This window comes from Bombina bombina, chromosome 4 (genome assembly GCF_027579735.1).
Source record: "Bombina bombina isolate aBomBom1 chromosome 4, aBomBom1.pri, whole genome shotgun sequence".
Classification (NCBI taxonomy): domain Eukaryota; kingdom Metazoa; phylum Chordata; class Amphibia; order Anura; family Bombinatoridae; genus Bombina; species Bombina bombina.
Window position 1 is genome coordinate 1,179,976,039 of NC_069502.1, and position 26,674 is coordinate 1,180,002,712.

At 41.1% G+C, this 26,674-nt stretch overlaps 1 protein-coding gene across 2 annotated transcripts in view; it reads right to left on the bottom strand.

The window, feature by feature from the left end:
* The window catches only part of BABAM2 (BRISC and BRCA1 A complex member 2), an 896,806-nt gene that overhangs the window by 309,900 nt on the left and 560,232 nt on the right, over positions 1 to 26,674 (bottom strand). For both annotated transcript variants that reach the window (XM_053712651.1, XM_053712652.1), the window contains exon 8: positions 1,091 to 1,190. In XM_053712651.1, the coding sequence (XP_053568626.1) occupies positions 1,091 to 1,190 (100 nt within the window). The remainder of the gene's footprint in view (positions 1 to 1,090; positions 1,191 to 26,674) is intronic.

Consider the following 26,674-nt stretch of genomic DNA (forward strand, 5'->3'; position numbering starts at 1 on the left):
CAAGAGGTCATTACAGGGTGTTCCCACTTCGAAACTTGGAAAGTAGAAACAGCGTCATTCATTCAGAGGAGAACACCCTCTTGCCTAGAGTCCTTCTCACATGACTGAAAACTGCATTTGTCTTGGCACTTTGCTTTTTTTTTACCCAAGATTCATGTGCTTACTGTTTATGGTCATTGACTCATGCTTAGTGCCTGGCACATAACGGTGTGCACAGACTGCCTGCCTGTCTCACGTTATGCCATATTTCTTTTTTATATTGAGGGAATCTCTTTATAACAATGGCCCAATAAAGGGTGAATTCCAATATCTCATGGTCCTTTAGAAATATAATGTGAGTGCTATTTCAAGCATCATTCTGCAAGATAGAGTATGGATTTAGAGAATCACAGCACTTGACTTATGTTTAATCAATAATTATTTTATACCAGCAAAACCACAGAAACAGGAAACATTCCTGGGCTCCAGAAACATGAACATCTCTGCTGTTAGGTCAGGTAATTTGCCCTCCATTATACAAGCACTCCACATCTTCAAGATGTTCCATGGTAAGCAAGTACTAGATTTACTAAACCAGGATAACCATTGCATTAATGCTTCAGACTACAGGGGGAAAGGACCTTTAAACATATAATTTAAGCCTCCTTATACCATATCATTTGTTTCTGTGCACCTGTAAAGCTAATGCCATGACTTGGTTCTGTCTGAAGGCCTGATATTCAAAACCTCGCAGCTCAGGTGAGATGATCAAAGTCGCCTCTTTAGTAGAAACACAAATTTTATATTGAGACATTGTTATGTTGCTATGTAGTGTTCTTTATGTGAAACAGACACTCCTATATTACTATACAAGGTCTAAAAAAATTCCAAAGATTTTACGTGATCACGGTTTTGAATATTAGGCCCTGGGTGTCTTGTCCTGTGGAAGTAGCTATATCACTGCTGCATGCTCAAAATGGTAAAACTGCACAGGATTTATGGTACTGACAATTTAATTATAGCTACAGAACTAACATATAATGATACCCAGTGCGTTTCCAGCTAAGACTGCATTAGTGACACAATAGCTATTAATTGAAACAATTCTTACCTTATTGGTTAGCAGCTGGCACACCTGCGGAACATAATCAATGAGACATCCCCCACTTGGAAACGTTGGAATATGAAGAGCAGAGGAACCTCCGAGAGCACTAGATATAAACAAAACATTTTTTGTTATACACTGCAAGTACTACACTAGATTACTCTGAAGTCAGTTTCTACATTTCATGTACTGGGACACTTGAGTTCCACCGGCAAAGGTGTCATTATTTAGCACCTTAGGACACAAGCAAATGCAAGGAGCTACAAAAAGATTTGGTTCTTTATTTCCCTTGTGATCTCTTAAAGGGACACTAAACCCAAAAACTTTCTTTCATGATTCAAGTAGAGAATACAATTTTAAACAGCATTCCAATGTACTTTTATTATCTACTTTTCTTCATTCTTTAGATATCCTTTGTTAAAGAAATAGCAATGCACAGGGGGAGCCAATCACACAAGGCATCTATGTGCAGCAACCAATCAGCAGCTCCTGAGAATATCTAGATATGCTTTTCAGCAAAGTATATCAAGAGAATGAAGCAAATTAGATAATAGAAGTAAATTAGAAAGTTGTTTAAAATTGTATGCTTTTTCTAAATCATGAAAGAAAAAATCTGGGTTTAATGTCCCTTTAATGCAACATGCAAATACAATAACGTCCATTACGTAAAACCTCTTTTTCTGAAGTTGCCGTGCTAATTTATCATATCTCATCTGCAGAATATGCATGTGCTAGATAAATATCTAATACAGAGAACAAATCAACACGTGCGCCTCATTAGCACACTTGTTTTTTATTATTCAGAAGATTAGCCTGCCAGCCAGCATGAAACGGTGTCGCACACTACGAGCACTTGTGACTCATGCAAATTAGTGTCAGATGAATGTGAAGGCATTAATTCCACTTGCTCAGCAGTGTTGTATTACTGGCAGAAAAGCTAGCAAACTCTGCTGTGCAAACACAGATATATATATGATAGATTTATGACATAGGTATTGTCAGTGTTAAAATGATTAAAGTACATTAAATGAGAGATGAAGATCAGTTACCACATTAAAGGGACAGTCTAGTCAAAACTAAAAACTTTTATCATTCAGATAGGGCATGCAATTTCCAATTTACTTTTTTCCCCAAATTTGCTTTGTTCTCTTGGTATTCTTTGTGGAAAGCTAAACCTAGGTATGCTCATATGCTAATTTCTAAGCTGCCTCTTATCATAGGGCATTTTGACAGGTTTTCACAGCTAGACAGTGCTAGTTCATGTGTGACATATAGATAACGTGTTCACTCACGTGGAGTTATTTATGAGTAAGCACTGATTGGCTAAAATGCAAGTCTATCAAAAGAACTGAGATAAGGGGACAGTCTGCAGAGGCTTCGATACAAGGTGTATTAAAACAGTTTGGGCTATGCAAAACTAAAGAATGGGTAATAAAGAGATTAGCTAATTTTTTTTAAACAATATAAATTTTCAAGTAAACTGTCCCTTTAAATAATATTCATTAATAATATGCTACATGATATCCCTTTAACCATCTCCTTGTGAAAGACCAACAGAACATCACTACCACACAAACACATTTTATGTATTGTTCTGTCCCACATGTACTGTGGCAGTCAGTGGTTGTACTAAAAGGAAATAAACTACAGGAATTGATATTTTCCCACCAATGCCATAATTATAAAAAATGGATAACAATGTAAATACCAAAAAAACATAATTTATGCTTACCTGATAAATTCCTTTCTTCTGTTGTGTGATCAGTCCACGGGTCATCATTACTTCTGGGATATAACTCCTCCCCAACAGGAAATGCAAGAGGATTCACCCAGCAGAGCTGCATATAGCTCCTCCCCTCTACGTCAGTCCCAGTCATTCGACCAAGAATCAACGAGAAAGGAGTAACCAAGGGTGAAGTGGTGACTGGAGTATAATTTAAAAGATATTTACCTGCCTTAAAACAGGGCGGGCCGTGGACTGATCACACAACAGAAGAAAGGAATTTATCAGGTAAGCATAAATTATGTTTTCTTCTGTTATGTGTGATCAGTCCACGGGTCATCATTACTTCTGGGATACCAATACCAAAGCAAAAGTACACGGATGACGGGAGGGATAGGCAGGCTCATTATACAGAAGGAACCACTGCTTGAAGAACCTTTCTCCCAAAAATAGCCTCCGAAGAAGCAAAAGTGTCAAATTTGTAAAATTTGGAAAAAGTATGAAGCGAAGACCAAGTTGCAGCCTTGCAAATCTGTTCAACAGAGGCCTCATTCTTAAAGGCCCAAGTGGAAGCCACAGCTCTAGTGGAGTGAGCTGTAATTCTTTCAGGAGGCTGCTGTCCAGCAGTCTCATAGGCTAAACGTATTATGCTACGAAGCCAAAAAGAGAGAGAGGTAGCAGAAGCTTTTTGACCTCTCCTCCGTCCAGAGTAAACGACAAACAAGGAAGAAGTTTGGCGAAAATCTTTAGTTGCCTGCAAGTAGAACTTGAGGGCACGAACTACATCCAGATTGTGTAAAAGACGTTCCTTCTTTGAAGAAGGATTTGGACACAAGGATGGGACAACAATCTCTTGATTGATGTTCCTGTTAGTGACTACCTTAGGTAAGAACCCAGGTTTAGTACGCAGAACTACCTTGTCTGAGTGAAAAATCAGATAAGGGGAATCACAATGTAAGGCTGATAACTCAGAGACTCTTCGAGCCGAGGAAATAGCCATTAAAAACAGAACTTTCCAAGATAACATTTTTATATCAATGGAATGAAGGGGTTCAAACGGAACACCCTGTAAAACGTTAAGAACTAAGTTTAAACTCCATGGTGGAGCAACAGCTTTAAACACAGGCTTGATCCTAGCTAAAGCCTGACAAAAGGACTGGACGTCTGGATTTTCTGACAGACGTCTGTGTAACAAGATGGACAGAGCTGAAATCTGTCCCTTTAATGAACTAGCTGATAAACCCTTTTCTAAACCTTCTTGTAGAAAAGACAATATCCTAGCGATCCTAACCTTACTCCAGGAGTAACCTTTGGATTCGCACCAGTATAGGTATTTCCGCCATATTTTATGGTAAATCCTTCTGGTAACAGGCTTCCTAGCCTGAATCAGGGTATCAATAACCGACTCAGAAAAACCACGTTTTGATAAAATCAAGCGTTCAATTTCCAAGCAGTCAGCTTCAGAGAAGTTAGATTTTGATGTTTGAATGGACCCTGTATCAGAAGGTCCTGTCTTAGAGGTAGAGACCAAGGCGGACAGGACGACATGTCCACTAGATCTGCATACCAAGTCCTGCGTGGCCAAGCAGGTGCTATTAGAATTACTGATGCTCTCTCCTGTTTGATTTTGGCAATCAATCGAGGAAGCAGCGGGAAGGGTGGAAACACATAAGCCATCCTGAAGTTCCAAGGTGCTGTCAAAGCATCTATCAGAACTGCTCCCGGATCCCTGGATCTGGACCCGTAGCGAGGAAGTTTGGCGTTCTGGCGAGACGCCATGAGATCTATCTCTGGTTTGCCCCAACGTCGAAGTATTTGGGCAAAGACCTCCGGATGAAGTTCCCACTCCCCCGGATGAAAAGTCTGGCGACTTAAGAAATCCGCCTCCCAGTTCTCCACTCCCGGGATGTGGATTGCTGACAGGTGGCAAGAGTGAGACTCTGCCCAGCGAATTATCTTTGATACTTCCATCATTGCTAGGGAGCTTCTTGTCCCTCCCTGATGGTTGATGTAAGCTACAGTCGTGATGTTGTCCGACTGAAACCTGATGAACCCCCGAGTTATTAACTGGGGCCAAGCCAGAAGGGCATTGAGAACTGCTCTCAATTCCAGAATGTTTATTGGAAGGAGACTCTCCTCCTGATTCCATAGTCCCTGAGCCTTCAGAGAATTCCAGACAGCGCCCCAACCTAGTAGGCTGGCGTCTGTTGTTACAATTGTCCAGTCTGGCCTGCTGAATGGCATCCCCCTGGACAGGTGTGGCCGAGAAAGCCACCATAGAAGAGAATTTCTGGTCTCTTGATTCAGATTCAGAGTAGGGGACAAATCTGAGTAATCCCCATTCCACTGACTTAGCATGCATAATTGCAGCGGTCTGAGGTGTAGGCGTGCAAAAGGTACTATGTCCATTGCCGCTACCATTAAGCCGATCACCTCCATGCATTGAGCTACTGACGGGTGTTGAATGGAATGAAGGACGCGGCATGCATTTTGAAGCTTTGTTAACCTGTCTTCTGTCAGGTAAATCTTCATTTCTACAGAATCTATAAGAGTCCCCAAGAATGGAACCCTTGTGAGAGGAAAGAGAGAACTCTTCTTTTCGTTCACTTTCCATCCATGCGACCTTAGAAATGCCAGAACTAACTCTGTATGAGACTTGGCAGTTTGAAAGCTTGAAGCTTGTATTAGAATGTCGTCTAGGTACGGAGCTACCGAAATCCCTCGCGGTCTTAGTACCGCTAGAAGGGCACCCAGAACCTTTGTGAAGATTCTTGGAGCCGTAGCCAATCCGAATGGAAGAGCTACAAACTGGTAGTGCCTGTCTAAGAAGGCAAACCTTAGATACCGGTGATGATCTTTGTGGATCGGTATGTGAAGGTAAGCATCCTTTAAATCCACTGTGGTCATGTACTGACCCTCTTGGATCATGGGTAAGATTGTCCGAATAGTTTCCATTTTGAACGATGGAACTCTTAGGAATTTGTTTAGAGTCTTTAAATCTAAGATTGGCCTGAAAGTTCCCTCTTTTTTGGGAACCACAAACAGGTTTGAGTAGAACCCTTGTCCTTGTTCCGACCGCGGAACCGGATGGATCACTCCCATTGTTAACAGATCTTGTACGCAGCGTAGAAACGCTTCTTTCTTTATCTGGTTTGTTGACAACCTTGACAGATGAAATCTCCCTCTTGGGGGAGATAATTTGAAGTCTAGAAGGTATCCCTGAGATATGATCTCTAGTGCCCAGGGATCCTGAACATCTCTTGCCCAGGCCTGGGCGAAGAGAGAGAGTCTGCCCCCTACTAGATCCGGTCCCGGATCGGGGGCTCTCGGTTCATGCTGTCTTTGGGGCAGCAGCAGGTTTCCTGGCCTGCTTGCTCTTGTTCCAGGACTGGTTAGGCTTCCAGCCTTGCCTGTAACGAGCAACAGCTCCTTCCTGTTTTGGTGCAGTGGAGGTTGATGCTGCTCCTGTTTTGAAATTCCGAAAGGGACGAAAATTAGACTGTCTAGCCTTAGCTTTGGCCTTGTCTTGAGGTAGGGCGTGGCCCTTACCTCCCGTAATGTCAGCGATAATTTCTTTCAAACCGGGCCCGAATAAGGACTGCCCCTTGAAAGGTATATTAAGTAATTTGGACTTAGAAGTAACATCAGCTGACCAGGATTTTAGCCACAGCGCCCTGCGTGCCTGTATGGCGAATCCTGAGTTCTTAGCCGTAAGTTTGGTTAAATGTACTACGGCCTCCGAAATGAAAGAATTAGCTAGTTTAAGGACTCTAAGCCTGTCCGTAATGTCGTCTAGCGTAGAGGAACTAAGGTTCTCTTCAAGCGACTCAATCCAAAATGCTGCCGCAGCCGTAATCGGCGCGATACATGCAAGGGGTTGTAATATAAAACCTTGTTGAACAAACATTTTCTTAAGGTAACCCTCTAATTTTTTATCCATTGGATCTGAGAAAGCACAGCTATCCTCCACCGGGATAGTGGTACGCTTAGCTAAAGTAGAAACTGCTCCCTCCACCTTGGGGACCGTTTGCCATAAGTCCCGAGTGGTGGCGTCTATTGGAAACATCTTTCTAAATATTGGAGGGGGTGAGAACGGCACACCGGGTCTATCCCACTCCTTAGTAACAATTTCAGTTAGTCTCTTAGGTATAGGAAAAACGTCAGTACTCGCCGGTACCGCAAAGTATTTATCCAACCTACACAGTTTCTCTGGTATTGCAACGGTGTTACAATCGTTGAGAGCTGCTAAGACCTCCCCTAGTAGTACACGGAGGTTCTCCAATTTAAATTTAAAATTTGAAATATCTGAGTCCAATCTGTTTGGATCAGAACCGTCACCCACAGAATGAAGCTCTCCGTCCTCATGCTCTGCGAGCTGTGACGCAGTATCAGACATGGCCCTAGCATTGTCAGCGCACTCTGTTCTCACCCCAGAGTGATCACGCTTGCCTCTTAGTTCTGGTAATTTAGACAAAACTTCAGTCATAACAGTAGCCATATCTTGTAATGTTATCTGTAATGGCCGCCCAGATGTACTAGGCGCCAAAATATCACGCACCTCCCGGGCGGGAGATGCAGGTACTGCCGCGTGAGGCGAGTTAGTCGGCATAACTCTCCCCTCGCTGTTTGGTGAAATTTGTTCACATTGTACAGATTGACTTTTATTTAAAGTAGCATCAATACAGTTAGTACATAAATTTCTATTGGGCTCCACCTTGGCATTGGAACAAATGACACAGATATCTTCCTCTGAGTCAGACATGTTTAACACACTAGCAAAAAAACTTACAACTTGGTTATAATCTTTTTTAGCAAAAAAACGCACTGTGCCTCAAAGAGGTACTAACGATTAAATGACAGTTGAAATAATGAACTGAAAAACAGTTATAGCATCAAACTTTAAAACAACACAACCTTTAGCAAAGGTTTGTTCCCATTAGTAAAAAAAAAAAAAAAAAAAAAACAACACTAATTAAATTTGTACATAAGAAAACAAAACAACGTTTTTATTCACAGTCACTATAAGAATTCTCACAGCTCTGCTGAGAGAATTTACCTCCCTTCAAAGAAGTTTGAAGACCCCTGAGATCTGTCAGAGATGAACCGGATCATGCAGGAAATATAAAAGTAACTGACTGGAATTTTTTGATGCGTAGCAAAGAGCGCCAAAAACGGCCCCTCCCTCTCCCACACAGCAGTGAAGAGAAACGAAACTGTCACAATTAAAGCAAAAAAACTGCCAAGTGGAAAATAATGCCCAAATATTTATTCACACAGTACCTCAGCAATGTAAACGATTCTACATTCCAGCAAAAACGTTTAACATGAGAATAGTTATTAAAAGGATTAGTGACCTTTAACAGAGTAGTTCCGGTGAAATACCATCCCCAGAATACTAAAGTGTATACATACATGTCATTTTAACGGTATGGCAGGCTTTTCTCATCAATTCCATTCAGAAAATAAAAACTGCCACATACCTCAATGCAGATTCATCTGCCCGCTGTCCCCTGATCTGAAGCCTTTACCTCCCTCAGATGGTCGAGAACAGCAATATGATCTTAACGACTCCGGTTAAAATCATAGTAAAAAATCTCTGTCAGATTCTTCCTCAAACTCTGCCAGAGAAGTAATAACACGCTCCGGTGCTATTTTAAAATAACAAACTTTTGATTGAAGTCATAAAAACTAAGTATAATCACCATAGTCCTCTCACACATCCTATCTAGTCGTTGGGTGCAAGAGAATGACTGGGACTGACGTAGAGGGGAGGAGCTATATGCAGCTCTGCTGGGTGAATCCTCTTGCATTTCCTGTTGGGGAGGAGTTATATCCCAGAAGTAATGATGACCCGTGGACTGATCACACATAACAGAAGAAACTATAATTATTAACTTATTTTTAGTGCACAATCAGATTCTCAGGGATAATTTTGACTACTCAAACTGTGAGAGAATTGTTTTACTATACAATTCCCTATTTCCATGAGGAGTAATTTTAGATTTTCAGCACCATGGAGCAAACTGAGGAAGTAACCGTCTGTATAAAAAGGTGACTTTATGGCCGAGGTGCACTTTTTATTTATACAATTAGTGTAGCTGCAGGAGGGTAAATATTTAGTGTGAAGTAGACATGGGCATTAGGTGGAAGTAGGGGGCCCCTCATTGACTTTATGCTTGTGAAAAATCACCACACTAAGATGGGAATTTGCAAAGATCTCAGTGTGGTGATCTTTTACAACGAGGGGCCGCCTACTTCCGCATTCGGCAGCTAAAGAAGCTGTTTAATGCCCATGTCTAGTGTGAGGTACTGATAATTATGTTACAGGTGAAGTAAGAAATTACCCAAGCGGCTGTGGATAAAGCCTGATGTACTGTAATTCCCCCATCTACAATATTTATTTTGCCTCAGCCTGGAGGTGGGGGTTCAAGGAAGGCGCCCCAACTATCCTCTGGTTACAAAGGGGGCTTTTCCCTCCTTGAACCCCCCAGGCAGAGGCAAAAAAGATAGTGAAGATGGGGGAATTACAGTGCATGATATATTTGATGCAGTGACTCCACACTCAGATGGGGATTTATGATTATACATTGCGCTTTATCCACAGCTGCTTGGGTAATGTCCCTTTTATCCGGGTAATTCTAGGATTACCCAATATCTGACTTTACCAGCAACAAATACACCAGACCACCACCACATGGCATAAGATATTTTTCCAGCTTCAATGATTTAGCAAAGCATTAGTAGGGTTCAGTTTTCATCATTCTGTTTCATTTAATAGTCAAGCATGAATCATTCTATAGATATTTATTGCACATTGCTATGGTCTAGCGACACCAACCAGATCCAAAGGTTTCAGAATATGTAAAGCCAAGTAATCTACCATTAAACTAATCGATAGTTTATAATACATTTCCAAAGACATATATAAAAAAAAAAAAAAAAAGTTCATAGATATTAATAATGTGTTTATTTAGTTAAAGTAGATTATTGTTATTTTTTTTTTTAGCTTTTTCATTAATTCTTCTGTCCCCCAGAACAAAAGGAATTTTACTACACAATTACAACTGCGTCAATATGGAAGTGATATGAAAATGCATTGTTGGTCACACAAATGCAATAGGAAAGAGAGTGGAGAAGGCAATCCCTTTTTCCTTAAAGGGATAGTATACGCCACTTTTCATATAACTGCATTGCAGAAACAAAAAACACAGCGCATCCCATCTAAGAGTAAAAGTTTTTAATATACGCACAATTTGCGCTAATTAAAAATGCACACTTACAAGAGAACAATAAAAACAAGCAATGTATACGCGCTCTGGGTATGTGAGCGTCCACGCTCTGAGAGTATGAGAGTCCTACGAGTGCCAGGGAATAATGGTAGAGTTGAACCGAGCCTCGTCCGAGATATGCTCTGTATCCGTGGGCTGGTAAGGAGCACCTCGGTCGTCGTAGGATGTCAGTGACGCCAGAGCGTTGTGTTAACTCAACGCGTTTCGTCCAGTAAACGTCCGGACTTTGTCAAGAGGGCTGTATGAGTTGATGAAGGTACTGGTGGCTTATAAAGCAGTCTCTTGTTTCTGCCAGTTATACAGTCAGGTAAACAGAAAGATTTCAGTTCCTCCCTCTCTGGATTAAGCCTGTAGTGTAATAGACACTACTATAAAGAATAAGATGCACAGATGCCGATATAAAAATCCAGTATAAAACTGTTTAAAAACTTACTTAGAAGCTCTCAGTTTAGCTCTGTTTAAAAGGTTACTCGAACACCCACTGCAAGGGGGAAATATCAGACACTTCCCCCTCCCCCTGCATATGAAAAGACCCTTTACACAAACAGAAGCAAGCTGGAGTAGGTATATGTCGGAATTCTCCTATACCTTTAGGGCTTCGTTAGGAGTCTGAAAATCAGAGAAATGTTATTTAAAAATAAGCAAAACTATCCATTAAAAAAAAAAAAAACCCACAAAAAAATACTTTATGGGCTACATAAATAGATCATCTACAAAACATTTATGCAAATAAATATATATATAATATAGTGAACCCAATTTTAGATTTCATGATTCAGCAGTGATGGCGAACCTTGGCTCTCCAGATGTTTAAAGTCTAAAAGTCTAAAGTCCAGTCGAGCATCATGGGAAATGCAATTTTAGGCAACTTTGTAATTTATTCCTATTATCAATTTTTTTTTAGTTAGCTACCAATCAGAAAGCGCTACCCAGGTGCTAAATCAAAAATAGACTGGCTCATAAGCATTTAATATACCTGTTTCTTCAAATAAGGATAGCAAGAGGACAAAGAAAAATTGATAACAGGAGTAAATTAGATAGTTGCTTAAAATCGCTGCTCTATCCGAATCATGAAAGAAATAATTTGGGTTTAGTATCTCTTTAAGGTGGTTTTGGACTGATTATCATTAATCCTATATTATAAAAGGCCAAGTGTGTTTGTCCGAAGCTGTCATGTGCAGTAGAGACTGCGTGCGAGGACAAACACACCTGGCCTTCCAACTGATCTGGTGTGTGATGGAGTGGGTGTAGCCGGGCGGGTATGACGTGGGCTGGGCCTGGGTGAGACGCGGGCGGGGCCGGGCGTGACTCAGGCGGGGCCAGATGATAGAGAGCTCTAAAGAGGGGGGATAAAGTGAGGGAGAGAAAGCACAAAAGAGGGGGGGAGAGAGCACAAAAGAGAGGGGGGAGAGAAAGCACAAAAGAGAGGGGGGAGAGAGAGCCCAAAAGAGAGGGGGGAGAGAGAGCCCAAAAGAGAGGGGGGAGAGAGAGCCCAAAAGAGAGGGGGGAGAGAGAGCCCAAAAGAGAGGGGGGAGAGAGCCCAAAAGAGAGGGGGGAGAGAGCACAAAAGAGAGGGGGGAGAGAGCACAAAAGAGAGGGGGGAGAGAGCACAAAAGAGAGGGGGGAGAGAGCACAAAAGAGAGGGTGGAGAGAGCACAAAAGAGAGGGGGAGAGAGCACAAAAGGGAGGGTGGGAGAGAGCACAAAAGAGAGGGGGGAGAGAGCACAAAAGAGAGGGGGGAGAGAGCACAAAAGAGAGGGGGGAGAGAGCACAAAAGAGAGGGGGGAGAGAGCACAAAAGAGAGGGGGGAGAGAGCACAAAAGAGAGGGGGGAGAGAGCACAAAAGAGAGGGGGGAGAGAGCACAAAAGAGAGGGGGGAGAGAGCACAAAAGAGAGGGGGGAGAGAGCACAAAAGAGAGGGGGGAGAGAGCACAAAAGAGAGGGGGAGAGAGAGCACAAAAGAGAGGGGGGAGAGAGAACAAATGAGAGGGGGAGAGATCACAAAAGAGAGGGGGGAGAGAGCACAAAATAGAAAGGGGAGAGAGCACAAATGAGAGGGGGGAGAGAGCACAAAAGAGAGGGGGGAGAGAGCACAAAAGAGAGGAGGGAGAGAGCACAAAAGAGAGGGGAGAGAGAGCACAAAAGAGTGGGGGGAGAGAGAGCACAAAAGAGAGGGGAGAGAGAGCAAAAGAGAGGGGAGAGAGAGAGAGCAAAAGAGAGGGGGGAGAGAGACAGCAAAAGATAGGGGGAGAGAGAGAGTAAATAGAGGGGGGAGAGAGAGAGTAAAAGAGAGGGGGAGAGAGAGAGTAAAAGAGAGGGGGGAGAGAGAGAGTAAAAGAGAGGGGGGAGAGAGAGAGTAAAAGAGAGGGGGGAGAGAGAGTAAAAGAGAGGGGGGAGAGAGAGTAAAAGAGAGGGGGGAGAGAGAGTAAAAGAGAGGGGGGAGAGAGAGTAAAAGAGAGGGGGGAGAGAGAGTAAAAGAGAGGGGGGAGAGAGAGTAAAAGAGAGGGGGGAGAGAGAGAGTAAAAGAGAGTGGAGAGAGAGAGCGCAAAAGAGAGGGGAGAGAGAGCAAAAGAGAGGGGAGAGAGAGCAAAAGATAGGGGAGAAAGAGAGAGCAAAAGAGAGGGGAGAGAGAGCAAAAGAGAGGGGAGAGAGAGCAAAAGAGAGGGGAGAAAGAGAGAGCAAAAGAGAGGGGGGATAGAGAGAGAGTAAGGGGTGGGACCGCTGTACTGCAAAAAATGGCCCGTGTACACAGGCTTTAGGACTAGTTGATTATAATTTAGTGACCAGGTTTATTTAACAAACAGAACCAAATCCATGTTTTAGCTTCACTCTATAACTAAATGTAAGTATATATTTGCATATAACATTCACGTACTTATAGTACTACAGTCTATATGTAATGACAGACAAGTTTTTGTTTTTCACTTTGCTCCGTTTGATTTTTACAATAATATCCACACCTAAACCACCTAAACAATATTCTGCAATATTGATAGCATATTGTGAGAAAGTACAAAGCAAAAAAAAGAAGAATATTAGGGGTGGGTGCTGACGTTGGAGGCAAATGCTAATACATGGTAAAGGTGCCAATCACACCATGAATCTACTCTTTCTTGGGTGGACTGACAGCTCCAGAACAACTCATTTCCATACAGCAAATGCTGCTAAAAAGTACAAATGCCTTAGAGTTCATGCATTGATGGAATAAAAAGGTCTTGTGCCTTTAACAAGCTTGCTTGAGTGATGTGAATGCCAAAGTCCTTATAGGCAGATAATGTTACTAATTAGAGTATGTAAATATCTCCTGTGATACAATACTTCTGAAAACAGGAAAACCTCTGTTTTATTGCATACAATTTTCATTATTGTATAACTTATATTATTGTTTTAGCTCACCTGAGCATTCAAGTTCTTAAAGTGATGGTAACTCCTAGCGTTTTTGAAAAACTAGGATTTACAAGTGCTATAAATATAGGGGAATTTCAGTCATGAAGTATAAAAAAAACTTCATACTTAAAGTTCCTTTATTTGCCTGCGCGTTTATGCCTAGCTGGGCGCCTCCGGCCGCCCACGGCAAAGTGCGATTTTCTCAATGAGGTGACATTTCTAAATCTTAAAGGGACACTGAACCCAAAATTTTTCTTTTGTAATTCAGATAGAGCATGCAATTTTAAGCAACTTTCTAATTTACTCCTAGTTATCAAATTTTCTACATTCTCTTGGTATCTTTATTTGAAATGCAAGAATGTAAGTTTAGATGCCGGCCCATTTTTGGTGAACAACCTGGGTTGTTCTTGCTGATTGGTAGATAAATTCATTCACCAATAAAAAAGTGCTGTCCAGAGTCCTGGAAAAAAAAAAGCTTAGATGCCTTCTTTTTAAATAAAGATAGAAAGAGAACAAAGAAAAATTGATAATAGGACTAAATTACAAAGTTGTTTGAAATTGCATGCTCTATCTGAATCACAAAAGAAAAAATTTGGGTTCAGTGTCCCTTTAAGCAATAAGCATTCTAGCCGCACGGCATAATGCTGAACAGCTAGCATGGCGTGAAAACATCACCTCATTAAACATATTAGCGTTTTGCCATGGATGACTGAGGTACTCAGCTCGGCATAAACTCGTAGGCAGTTTTTTCTACTTCATGACTAAAAGTCCCCTTTATGACTAGCACCGGTATTTACCATCACTTTCATTTCTATGGGATATCCACCATTATGGTATTAATGCCGGTGACAACCAAATAAATATTTTTCACATTCTTTCGGCAACCGATTGTTTTAAAGAGCTTTGAGGAAGTAGCAGGATTATTGCATGCAACCCTCTCATTATTACATAGCGATCTGCTTATCTTCTGCTGCTACCTCACTGTTAATTTATATAAAACAGGGTGTGGGCTTTTCCATGACTCAACATGCAAATATGTGTTTGAGTGAGGAGTGGTATGGATGATGTCAAATTAAAGGCTTTATGAAAAACCCAAATGTACAAGAACATGGTTTGCCTTATTTAAAGCAGCACAACTGCTTCCGCCTATGGCCAAAGACAAAATGACAAATCTAGGTATCCGTAGAAGACATTTTCCCAGTAGATGTTGGCTTTTTTACAGTGACAGAGCACAGGAACTATATGAAATGTTGCTGCTGTTCCTTTAACCCCTTAGTGACCAGACCACTTTTCAATTTGTTGACCATCTGGGACCAAGCTATTTTTGCATTTCTGCGATGTTTGTGTTTAACTGTAATTTTCCTCTTACTCATTTACTGTACCCACACATATTATATACTGTTTTTCTCGCCATTAAATGGACTTTCTAAAGATATGATTATTTTCATCATATCTTATAATTTACTATAAAAAAAAATATAAAATATGAGGAAAAAATGAAAAAAAAATGCACTTTTTCTAACTTTGAGCCCCAAAATCTCTTACACATCTACAACCACCATAAAATACCAATGCTAAACAGTTTCTAAATTTTGTCCTGAGTTTATAAATACCCAATGTTTACATGTTCTTTGCTTTTTTTGCAAGTTATAGGGCAATAAGTACAAGTAGCACTTTGCTATTTCAAAACCATGTTTTTTATAAAATTGGCGATAGTTACATTGTAACACCAATATCTGTCATGAATCCCTGAATAACCCTTCAAATGTATATATTTTTTAAAAGAAGACAACCTAAGGTATTAAACTTGGGGTATTTTGACTTTTTTCATGCAACCATTTTACCACCAATCTATGCCAAAGTTTGGGGGGGAAAAAAAATAATTTGATTTTTTGACAAAATAGCAATTTAAGAATACATTTACTGATAATATTAAGGGTTACTGCCAAATAACACCCTCATATGTCTTCAGCAGCATCTCCTGGGTACAGTGATACCACCCATGTATAGGTGTGTCGGGTTCTCGGGGGGCTAAAAGCTCTTATTTTTAGGGAGCGCATTCCAGTTTTTCAACTTGGAATTTTCACATCGGTCATCATGCACCCATGTCCTATTTGGGACATTTCTGAAGCTGGTCAATGGAATTTACCCCCATCAAACCATATATTTTTGAAAAGTAGACACCCTAGGGTATTTCAAATGCTTGTATTTTAACACTTTCCATGCACTAATTCAACCACCAGTCTTTGTCAAACTTTTGGGTAGTCATTATTTTGTGTTATTTTTCACACACATTGTACTTTAGGCATGGATTCTCAGTTCCTGTTATGTGTTACTGCCAAAAAACACCTCAATATGTGTTCAACAACATCTCCTGAGTACAGTGATACCACCCATGTATAGGTGTGTCGGGTTCTCTGGGGGCTAGAAGGCCTTATTTTTAGGAAGCGCATTCCAGTTTTTCAACTTGGAATTTTCACATCGGTCATCATGCACCCATGTCCTATTTGGGACATTTCTGAAGCTGGCCAATGGAATTTACCCCCATCAAACCATATATTTTTGAAAAGTAGACACCCTAGGGTATTTCAAATGCTGGTATTTTCACACTTTCCATGAACTTATTTAACCACCAGCCTTTGTCAAACTTTTGGGTAGTCATTTTTTTGTGCTATTTTTCACACACATTGTACTTTAGGCATGGATTCTCAGTTCCTGTTATGTGTTACTGCCAAAAAACACCTCAATATGTGTTCAACAACATCTCCTGAGTACAGTGATACCACCCATGTATAGGTGTGTTGGGTTCTCTGGGGGCTAGAAGGCCTTATTTTTAGGAAGCGCATTCCAGTTTTTCAACTTGGAATTTTCACATCGGTCATCATGCACCCATGTCCTATTTGGGACATTTCTGAAGCCGGTCAATGAAATTTACCCCCATAAAACCATATATTTTTGAGAAGTAGACCCCCTAGGGTATTTGAAATGCTGGTATTTTCACACTTTCCATGAACTTATTTAACCACCAGTCTTTGTCAAACTTTTGGGTAGTCATTTTTTTGTGTTATTTTTCACACACATTGTACTTTAGGCATGGATTCTCAGTTCCTGTTATGTGTTACTGCCAAAAAACACCTCAATATGTGTTCAACAACATCTCCTGAGTACAGTGATACCACCCATGTATAGGTGTGTTGGGTTCTCTGGGGGCTAGGCGGCCTTATTTTTAGGAAGCGCATTCCAGTTTTTCAACTTGGAATTTTCACATCGGTCATCATGCACCCATGTCCTATTTGGGACATTTCTGAAGCCGGTCAATGAAATTTACCCCCATAAAACCATATATTTTTGAGAAGTAGACCCCCTAGGGTATTTGAAATGCTGGTATTTTCACACTTTCCATGAACTTATTTAACCACCAGTCTTTGTCAAACTTTTGGGTAGTCATTTTTTTGTGTTATTTTTCACACACATTGTACTTTAGGCATGGATTCTCAGTTCCTGTTATGTGTTACTGCCAAAAAACACCTCAATATGTGTTCAACAACATCTCCTGAGTACAGTGATACCACCCATGTATAGGTGTGTTGGGTTCTCTGGGGGCTAGAAGGCCTTATTTTTAGGAAGCGCATTCCAGTTTTTCAACTTGGAATTTTCACATCGGTCATCATGCACCCATGTCCTATTTGGGACATTTCTGAAGCCGGTCAATGAAATTTACCCCCATAAAACCATATATTTTTGAGAAGTAGACCCCCTAGGGTATTTGAAATGCTGGTATTTTCACACTTTCCATGAACTTATTTAACCACCAGTCTTTGTCAAACTTTTGGGTAGTCATTTTTTTGTGTTATTTTTCACACACATTGTACTTTAGGCATGGATTCTCAGTTCCTGTTATGTGTTACTGCCAAAAAACACCTCAATATGTGTTCAACAACATCTCCTGAGTACAGTGATACCACCCATGTATAGGTGTGTTGGGTTCTCTGGGGGCTAGGCGGCCTTATTTTTAGGAAGCGCATTCCAGTTTTTCAACTTGGAATTTTCACATCGGTCATCATGCACCCATGTCCTATTTGGGACATTTCTGAAGCCGGTCAATGAAATTTACCCCCATAAAACCATATATTTTTGAGAAGTAGACCCCCTAGGGTATTTGAAATGCTGGTATTTTCACACTTTCCATGAACTTATTTAACCACCAGTCTTTGTCAAACTTTTGGGTAGTCATTTTTTTGTGTTATTTTTCACACACATTGTACTTTAGGCATGGATTCTCAGTTCCTGTTATGTGTTACTGCCAAAAAACACCTCAATATGTGTTCAACAACATCTCCTGAGTACAGTGATACCACCCATGTATAGGTGTGTTGGGTTCTCTGGGGGCTAGAAGGCCTTATTTTTAGGAAGCGCATTCCAGTTTTTCAACTTCGAATTTTCACATCGGTCATCATGCACCCATGTCCTATTTGGGACATTTCTGAAGCCGGTCAATGAAATTTACCCCCATAAAACCATATATTTTTGAGAAGTAGACCCCCTAGGGTATTTGAAATGCTGGTATTTTCACACTTTCCATGAACTTATTTAACCACCAGTCTTTGTCAAACTTTTGGGTAGTCATTTTTTTGTGTTATTTTTCACACACATTGTACTTTAGGCATGGATTCTCAGTTCCTGTTATGTGTTACTGCCAAAAAACACCTCAATATGTGTTCAACAACATCTCCTGAGTACAGTGATACCACCCATGTATAGGTGTGTCGGGTTCTCTGGGGGCTAGAAGGCCTTATTTTTAGGAAGCGCATTCCATTTTTTACACTTCCCATTTTCACATCCCATGCACCCATGTTCTATTTAAGACATTTCTGAAGCCGGCCAATGTAATTTACCCCCATAAAACCATATATTTTTGAAAAGTAGACATCCTAGGGTATTTCAAATGCAGGTGTTTTAACACTTTCCATACACTAATTCAACCACTAGTCTTTGTCAAACTATTGGGCATTCATTTCTTTGTGTTATTTTTCACATACATTGTACTTTAGACATGGATTCACAGCTCCTGTTATGTGTTACTACCAAAGAAGACACCAATATGTGGTCACCAACATCTCCTGAGTTCAGTAATACCACCTATGCATAGGTTTGGTGGCTTGTTTGGGCGGTGCAATGCCAAATGTCTGACATGTGTTTGTGATTTTTTTCACATTTAACATATTTTCTTTGCCTATCGTCTTTTTTGGGGGTCTTTTAACATACCCCAATTTATTTGTTTTCCATAAATGTGATTATATTTAAAAAGTTGACCCCCCAAGGTATTATACATGGAGTGGTTTGATGACTTTGATGCAACCGTTTTAGCCCAAAAAATTGGAGAAAGTATATGGTGGTAATTTTTCAATTTTCATTGTTACAGACACATTGCTTTTTTACTATGATTTAGGAGAGACTGTTGTAAGTTATTGCAAAAGAATACTTCAGGTTGTTTTCTGCAAGGCACCCTGAGTACACCTATGCCCCCCATGCATAGGTTTGCCAGGATTTTGGGAAGGTTATGTTACATGATTTTAGTTATTAAAAATGAGAGTATTTCTTCTGATAGGCCTATCTTTAGTTTGGGGCCTATCACATACCCCACTTTTATTTATTGCATTCAAAGTGTATATTTTTTAAATGTTGACACCCCAAGGTATTGTATATGGTGTGCTTTGATGCCTTTGAAGCAACCGTTTTAGCCCAAAAAATTGGAGAAAGTATATGGTGGTAATTTTTCAATTTTCATTTTTACAGACACATTGCTTTTTGACTATGATTTAGGAGAGATTGTTGTAAGTTATTGCAAAAGAATACTTCAGGTTGTTTTCTGCAAGGCACCCTGAGTACACCTATGCCCCCCATGCATAGGTTTGCCAGGATTTTGGGAAGGTTATGTTACAATTTTATGACTTGTGATTTTAGTTATTAAAAATGAGAGTATTTCTTCTGATAGGCCTATCTTTAGTTTGGGGCCTATCGCATACCCCACTTTTATTTATTGCATTCAAAGTGTATATTTTTTAAATGTTGACACCCCAAGGTATTGTATATGGTGTGCTTTGATGCCTTTGAAGCAACCGTTTTAGCCCAAAAAATTGGAGAAAGTGTATGGTGGTAATTTTTCAATTTTCAATTTTACAGACACATTGCTTTTTGACTATAATTTAGGAGAGACTGTTGTAAGTTATTACAAAAACATACTTCAGGTTGTTTTCTGCAAGGCACCCTGAGAACACCTATGTCCCCCATGCATAGGTTTGACAGGGGTTTTGGTTAAAAAAAAACAGGCCCAATTTTAGAAAAAAAGAGTAGTGAAATGTAAAAATCTGGCACAGTAAAAGTAAAAAAAACAAAAAAACATCTAACTGTAAACATAACCAAAAAAATATATATATATATGTAACAGCAAATGTATTTATTTTTTTAAAAATTGACCATTGTATGGTACCGCTTGAAGCAGTCCCCAATGCAGAGTGCAGGCTGTCCAGGGCAATCAGGACAGTGATATATGGTGTCCCTTCTCTTCCCCCTCTTGGTACAGACTCTGCATTTTTTTTGTGGTTTCTGCTTTGTGGCAGTAGGGGGGATTTTAAAAATAAAATGGGTAGCCCCAACTCTGCTCTCTCCCATCACCGCCCGGGGAGCAGGTGCATCATGGTACAAAATCCCCGTAATAATCTGGAGCTGAAACTGTAAAAAACAGAATTTATGTTTACCTGATAAATTACTTTCTCCAACGGTGTGTCCGGTCCACGGCGTCATCCTTACTTGTGGGATATTCTCTTCCCCAACAGGAAATGGCAAAGAGCCCAGCAAAGCTGGTCACATGATCCCTCCTAGGCTCCGCCTACCCCAGTCATTCGACCGACGTTAAGGAGGAATATTTGCATAGGAGAAACCATATGGTACCGTGGTGACTGTAGTTAAAGAAAATAAATTATCAGACCTGATTAAAAAACCAGGGCGGGCCGTGGACCGGAAACACCGTTGGAGAAAGTAATTTATCAGGTAAACATAAATTCTGTTTTCTCCAACATAGGTGTGTCCGGTCCACGGCGTCATCCTTACTTGTGGGAACCAATACCAAAGCTTTAGGACACGGATGAAGGGAGGGAGCAAATCAGGTCACCTAAATGGAAGGCACCACGGCTTGCAAAACCTTTCTCCCAAAAATAGCCTCAGAAGAAGCAAAAGTATCAAACTTGTAAAATTTGGTAAAAGTGTGCAGTGAAGACCAAGTCGCTGCCCTACATATCTGATCAACAGAAGCCTCGTTCTTGAAGGCCCATGTGGAAGCCACAGCCCTAGTGGAATGAGCTGTGATTCTTTCGGGAGGCTGCCGTCCGGCAGTCTCGTAAGCCAATCTGATGATGCTTTTAATCCAAAAAGAGAGAGAGGTAGAAGTTGCTTTTTGACCTCTCCTTTTACCGGAATAAACAACAAACAAGGAAGATGTTTGTCTAAAATCCTTTGTAGCATCTAAATAGAATTTTAGAGCGCGAACAACATCCAAATTGTGCAACAAACGTTCCTTCTTTGAAACTGGTTTCGGACACAGAGAAGGTACGATAATCTCCTGGTTAATGTTTTTGTTAGAAACAACTTTTGGAAGAAAACCAGGTTTGGTACGTAAAACCACCTTATCTGCATGGAACACCAGATAAGGAGGAGAACACTGCAGAGCAGATAATTCTGAAACTCTTCTGGCAGAAGAAATTGCAACTAAAAACAAAACTTTCCAAGATAATAATTTAATATCAACGGAATGCAAGGGTTCAAACGGAACCCCCTGAAGAACTGAAAGAACTAAATTGAGACTCCAAGGAGGAGTCAAAGGTTTGTAAACAGGCTTAATTCTAACCAGAGCCTGAACAAAAGCTTGAACATCTGGCACAGCAGCCAGTTTTTTGTGAAGTAACACCGACAAGGCAGAAATCTGTCCCTTCAGGGAACTTGCAGATAATCCTTTTTCCAATCCTTCTTGAAGGAAGGATAGGATCCTAGGAATCTTAACCTTGTCCCAAGGGAATCCTTTAGATTCACACCAACAGATATATTTTTTCCAAATTTTGTGGTAAATCTTTCTAGTTACAGGCTTTCTGGCCTGAATAAGAGTATCGATAACAGAATCTGAGAACCCTCGCTTCGATAAAATCAAGCGTTCAATCTCCAAGCAGTCAGCTGGAGTGAAACCAGATTCGGATGTTCGAACGGACCCTGAACAAGAAGGTCTCGTCTCAAAGGTAGCTTCCAAGGTGGAGCCGATGACATATTCACCAGATCTGCATACCAAGTCCTGCGTGGCCACGCAGGAGCTATCAAGATCACCGACGCCCTCTCCTGATTGATCCTGGCTACCAGCCTGGGGATGAGAGGAAAGGGCGGGAACACATAAGCTAGTTTGAAGGTCCAAGGTGCTACTAGTGCATCCACTAGAGCCGCCTTGGGATCCCTGGATCTGGACCCGTAGCAAGGAACTTTGAAGTTCTGACGAGAGGCCATCAGATCCATGTCTGGAATGCCCCACAGCTGAGTGACTTGGGCAAAGATGGCCTTTACCCCAGTGATATCAGAGATAATCTCTTTCAAGTCAGGGCCAAACAGCGTTTTCCCCTTGAAAGGAATGTTAAGTAGCTTGTTCTTGGAAGACGCATCAGCCGACCAAGATTTCAACCAAAGCGCTCTGCGCGCCACAATAGCAAACCCAGAATTCTTAGCCGCTAACCTAGCCAATTGCAAAGTGGCGTCGAGGGTGAAAGAATTAGCCAATTTGAGAGCATTGATTCTGTCCATAATCTCCTCATAAGGCGGAGAATCACTATCGACCGCCTTTATCAGCTCATCGAACCAGAAACATGCGGCTGTAGCGACAGGGACAATGCATGAAATTGGTTGTAGAAGGTAACCCTGCTGCACAAACATCTTTTTAAGCAAACCTTCTAATTTTTATCCATAGGATCTTTGAAAGCACAACTATCCTCTATGGGTATAGTGGTGCGTTTGTTTAAAGTGGAAACCGCTCCCTCGACCTTGGGGACTGTCTGCCATAAGTCCTTTCTGGGGTCGACCATAGGAAACAATTTTTTAAATATGGGGGGAGGGACGAAAGGAATACCTGGCCTCTCCCATTCTTATTAACAATGTCCGCCACCCGCTTGGGTATAGGAAAAGCTTCTGGGAGCCCCGGCACCTCTAGGAACTTGTCCATTTTACATAGTTTCTCTGGGATGACCAACTTGTCACAATCATCCAGAGTGGATAATACCTCCTTAAGCAGAATGCGGAGATGTTCCAACTTAAATTTAAATGCAATCACATCAGGTTCAGCCTGTTGAGAAATGTTCCCTGAATCAGTAATTTCTCCCTCAGACAAAACCTCCCTGGCCCCATCAGACTGGGTTAGGGGCCCTTCAGAAATATTAATATCAGCGTCGTCATGCTCTTCAGTATCTAAAACAGAGCAGCCGCGCTTACGCTGACAAGTGTTTATTTTGGCTAAAATGTTTTTGACAGAATTATCCATTACAGCCGTTAATTGTTGCATAGTAAGGAGTACTAGGGGCCTCCTGAGTGGGCAAGACTCGTGTAGACGAAGGAGGGAATGATGCAGTACCATGCTTACTCCCCTCACTTGAGGAATCATCTTGGGCATCATTGTCATTATCACATAAATCACATTTATTTAAATGAATAGGAATTCTGGCTTCCCCACATTCAGAACACAGTCTATCTGGTAGTTCAGACATGTTAAACAGGCATAAACTTGATAACAAAGTACAAAAACGTTTTAAAATAAAACCGTTACTGTCACTTTAAATTTTAAACTGAACACACTTTATTACTGCATTATTGCGAAAAACCATGAAGGAATTGTTCAAAATTTATCAAATTTTCACCACAGTGTCTTAAAGCCTTAAAAGTATTGCACACCAAATTTGGAAGCTTTAACCCTTAAAATAACGGAACCGGAGCCGTTTTAAACTTTAACCCCTTCACAGTCCCTGGTATCTGCTTTGCTGAGACCCAACCAAGCCCAAAGGGGAATACGATACCTTCAGAAAGTCTTTTCTAAGTATCAGAGCTCCTCTCACATGCGACTGCATGCCATGCCTCTCAAAAACAAGTGCGCCACACCGGCGCGAAAATGAGGCTCTGCTTATGCTTTGGGAAAGCCCCTAAGGAATAAGGTGTCTAATACAGTGCCTGCCGATATTATTATATCAAAATACCCAGATAAAATGATTCCTCAAGGCTAAATATGTGTTAATAATGAATCGATTTAGCCCAGAAAAAGTCTACAGTCTTAATAAGCCCTTGTGAAGCCCTTATTTACGATCGTAATAAACATGGCTTACCGGATCCCATAGGGAAAATGACAGCTTCCAGCATTACATCGTCTTGTTAGAATGTGTCATACCTCAAGCAGCAAGAGACTGCACACTGTTCCCCCAACTGAAGTTAATTGCTCTCAACAGTCCTGTGTGGAACAGCCATGGATTTTAGTTACGGTTGCTAAAATCATTTTCCTCATACAAACAGAAATCTTCATCTCTTTTCTGTTTCTGAGTAAATAGTACATACCAGCACTATTTCAAAATAACAAACTCTTGATTGAATAATAAAAACTACAGTTAAACACTAAAAAACTCTAAGCCATCTCCGTGGAGATGTTGCCTGTACAACGGCAAAGAGAATGACTGGGGTAGGCGGAGCCTAGGAGGGATCATGTGACCAGCTTTGCTGGGCTCTTTGCCATTTCCTGTTGGGGAAGAGAATATCCCACAAGTAAGGATGACGCCGTGGACCGGACACACCTATGTTGGAGAAAAGTATTTTTAACTCTGGGGTTTGCTTTTTTGAACAACAAAAAAGCGTTGTGGGTTGCAATCTGCATTAGGTAAATTGCAACCTTTTTGTACCAGGCCCTTGTCTTCCGCATAATTAGGTAGGGCTGCAGCAGCTGATCAGCCAGATCAACCCCACCCATATGCCGGTTATAAGACTTGATGCACACTGGCTTCCTTATGATCTCAGCTCTGCCACGTACAGAAACCGCCACCGTCCTCTCTGTGTGGATGGTGGTAAGAAGGTATACATCCTTCTTGTCTCTGTACTTCAGTGCCAACAGCTCCTCTTGGCGCAGAGCTGAGGTCTCCCCCCTTCGTAGCCGGGTGCGTACAAGCTGTCCTGGGAAACCTGCGCGGTTCTTTTTAATTGTACCGCAAGCTACTGTATCAAAGCAATACAGTAGCTTGAACAAAAGGACACTTGTATAAAAATTGTCTAAGTACAAGTGATACCCTTTGTTCATTAGGGGTAATATCAGGTCCCAGACAATCTTGCCAGTGGTTCCCATATGTTCTGGGCAACCTGGAGGGTCAAGGTGGCTATCCTTTCCCTCATACACCCGGAAGGCCTGAGTATACCCAGTCTCGCTGTCACAGAGCTTATACACCTTTACCCCATATCTGGAGCGTTTGGAAGGAATATACTGCTTGAATCCCAGCCTTCCCTTATACTTCATTAGGGATTCATCAACGCATATATTCCTTCCAGGTGTATAAGCCTCTGCAAACCTGGCAGAAAAGTGGGTTATCAGGGGGCGGATTTTATACAGCCTGTCAAATTGGGGATGCTCCCTAGGGGGGCACAGGCTGTTGTCGCTGAAGTGCATGAAATGCAGAATCATTTCATACCTCTTCCTCAACATAGTCTGGGAGAAAATGGGGGTAGAGCAGATGGGGCTAGTACTCCAGTAGGAGCGAATGGAGGGTTTCTTTATGATGCCCATCAGCATAGTCAATGCCCAGAATTTTTTGAATTCTGGCACATTGATGGGGGCCCATTGCTGCTTTGCCAAATATGTTCCAGGCTTTGCAGCACGGAACTGATGGGCATATAAATTAGTTTGGGCGACAATGTTCCCCAATATATCATCGCCCAGAAACACTTCCAGAAACTGCTGGGGGCTAAAACCTGCCACATCTATATTTATGCCAGCATTTGCTGTGAAGGGTGGGATATCTGGCCTCTGGAGATGAGGCGTTACCCACTCTTCAGCAGCAATGGCAGCAACACGCCTCCTTCTGGCAGGGGGGCTAGCAGGGGGGCTGGCAGGGGGGGTAGCAGGGGGGCTGGCAGGGGGCTAGCAGCCACAGATACATCACTATCAGTTGAGACTGCATCTAGTGATGTATCTGAGCACATGGCAGGGTCAAAATTGGGGTCTGAGTCAGAAATAGAGGCATCTGACTCTGACGCAAGGATGGCATACGCCTCCTCAGCACTATATCTTTTCTGTGACATTTTTGTATCTGTCACAGAAAACAATTACTAAAAAAAATTAAATTAACTAAATTAATTAACTAAATTAACTAGCAAAAAAGTACAGCTATGCTACTGCCAGTGATTTATAGCGATCACTGGCAAGCTAGGGGTTAATGGCTCTGAAAATTAAATTAAATGAACTAAATGTTTCTGAAAAGAGCCTTTGGGTTTTTAAAAAATTACAACAACAAAATTAACCCCTAAAAAAAAGCACAGACAGCAAAAAAGTACAGTTATGCAACTGCCAGTGATTTATAGCGATCACTGGCAAGCTAGGGGTTAATGGCTCTGAAAATTAAATTAAATTAACTAAATTAATTAACTAAATTAACTAGCAAAAAAGTACAGCTATGCTACTGCCAGTGATTTATAGCGATCACTGGCAAGCTAGGGGTTAATGGCTCTGAAAATTAAATTAAATTAACTAAATGTTTCTGAAAAGAGCCTTTGGGTTTTTAAAAAATTACAACAACAAAATTAACCCCTAAAAAAATGCACAGACAGCAAAAAAGTACAGCTATGCAACTGCCAGTGATTTATAGCGATCACTGGCAAGCTAGGGGTTAATGGCTCTGAAAATTAAATTAAATTAACTAAATTAATTAACTAAATTAACTAGCAAAAAAGTACAGCTATGCTACTGCCAGTGATTTATAGCGATCACTGGCAAGCTAGGGGTTAATGGCTCTGAAAATTAAATTAAATTAACTAAATGTTTCTGAAAAGAGCCTTTGGGTTTTTAAAAAATTACAACAACAAAATTAACCCCTAAAAAAATGCACAGACAGCAAAAAAGTACAGCTATGCAACTGCCAGTGATTT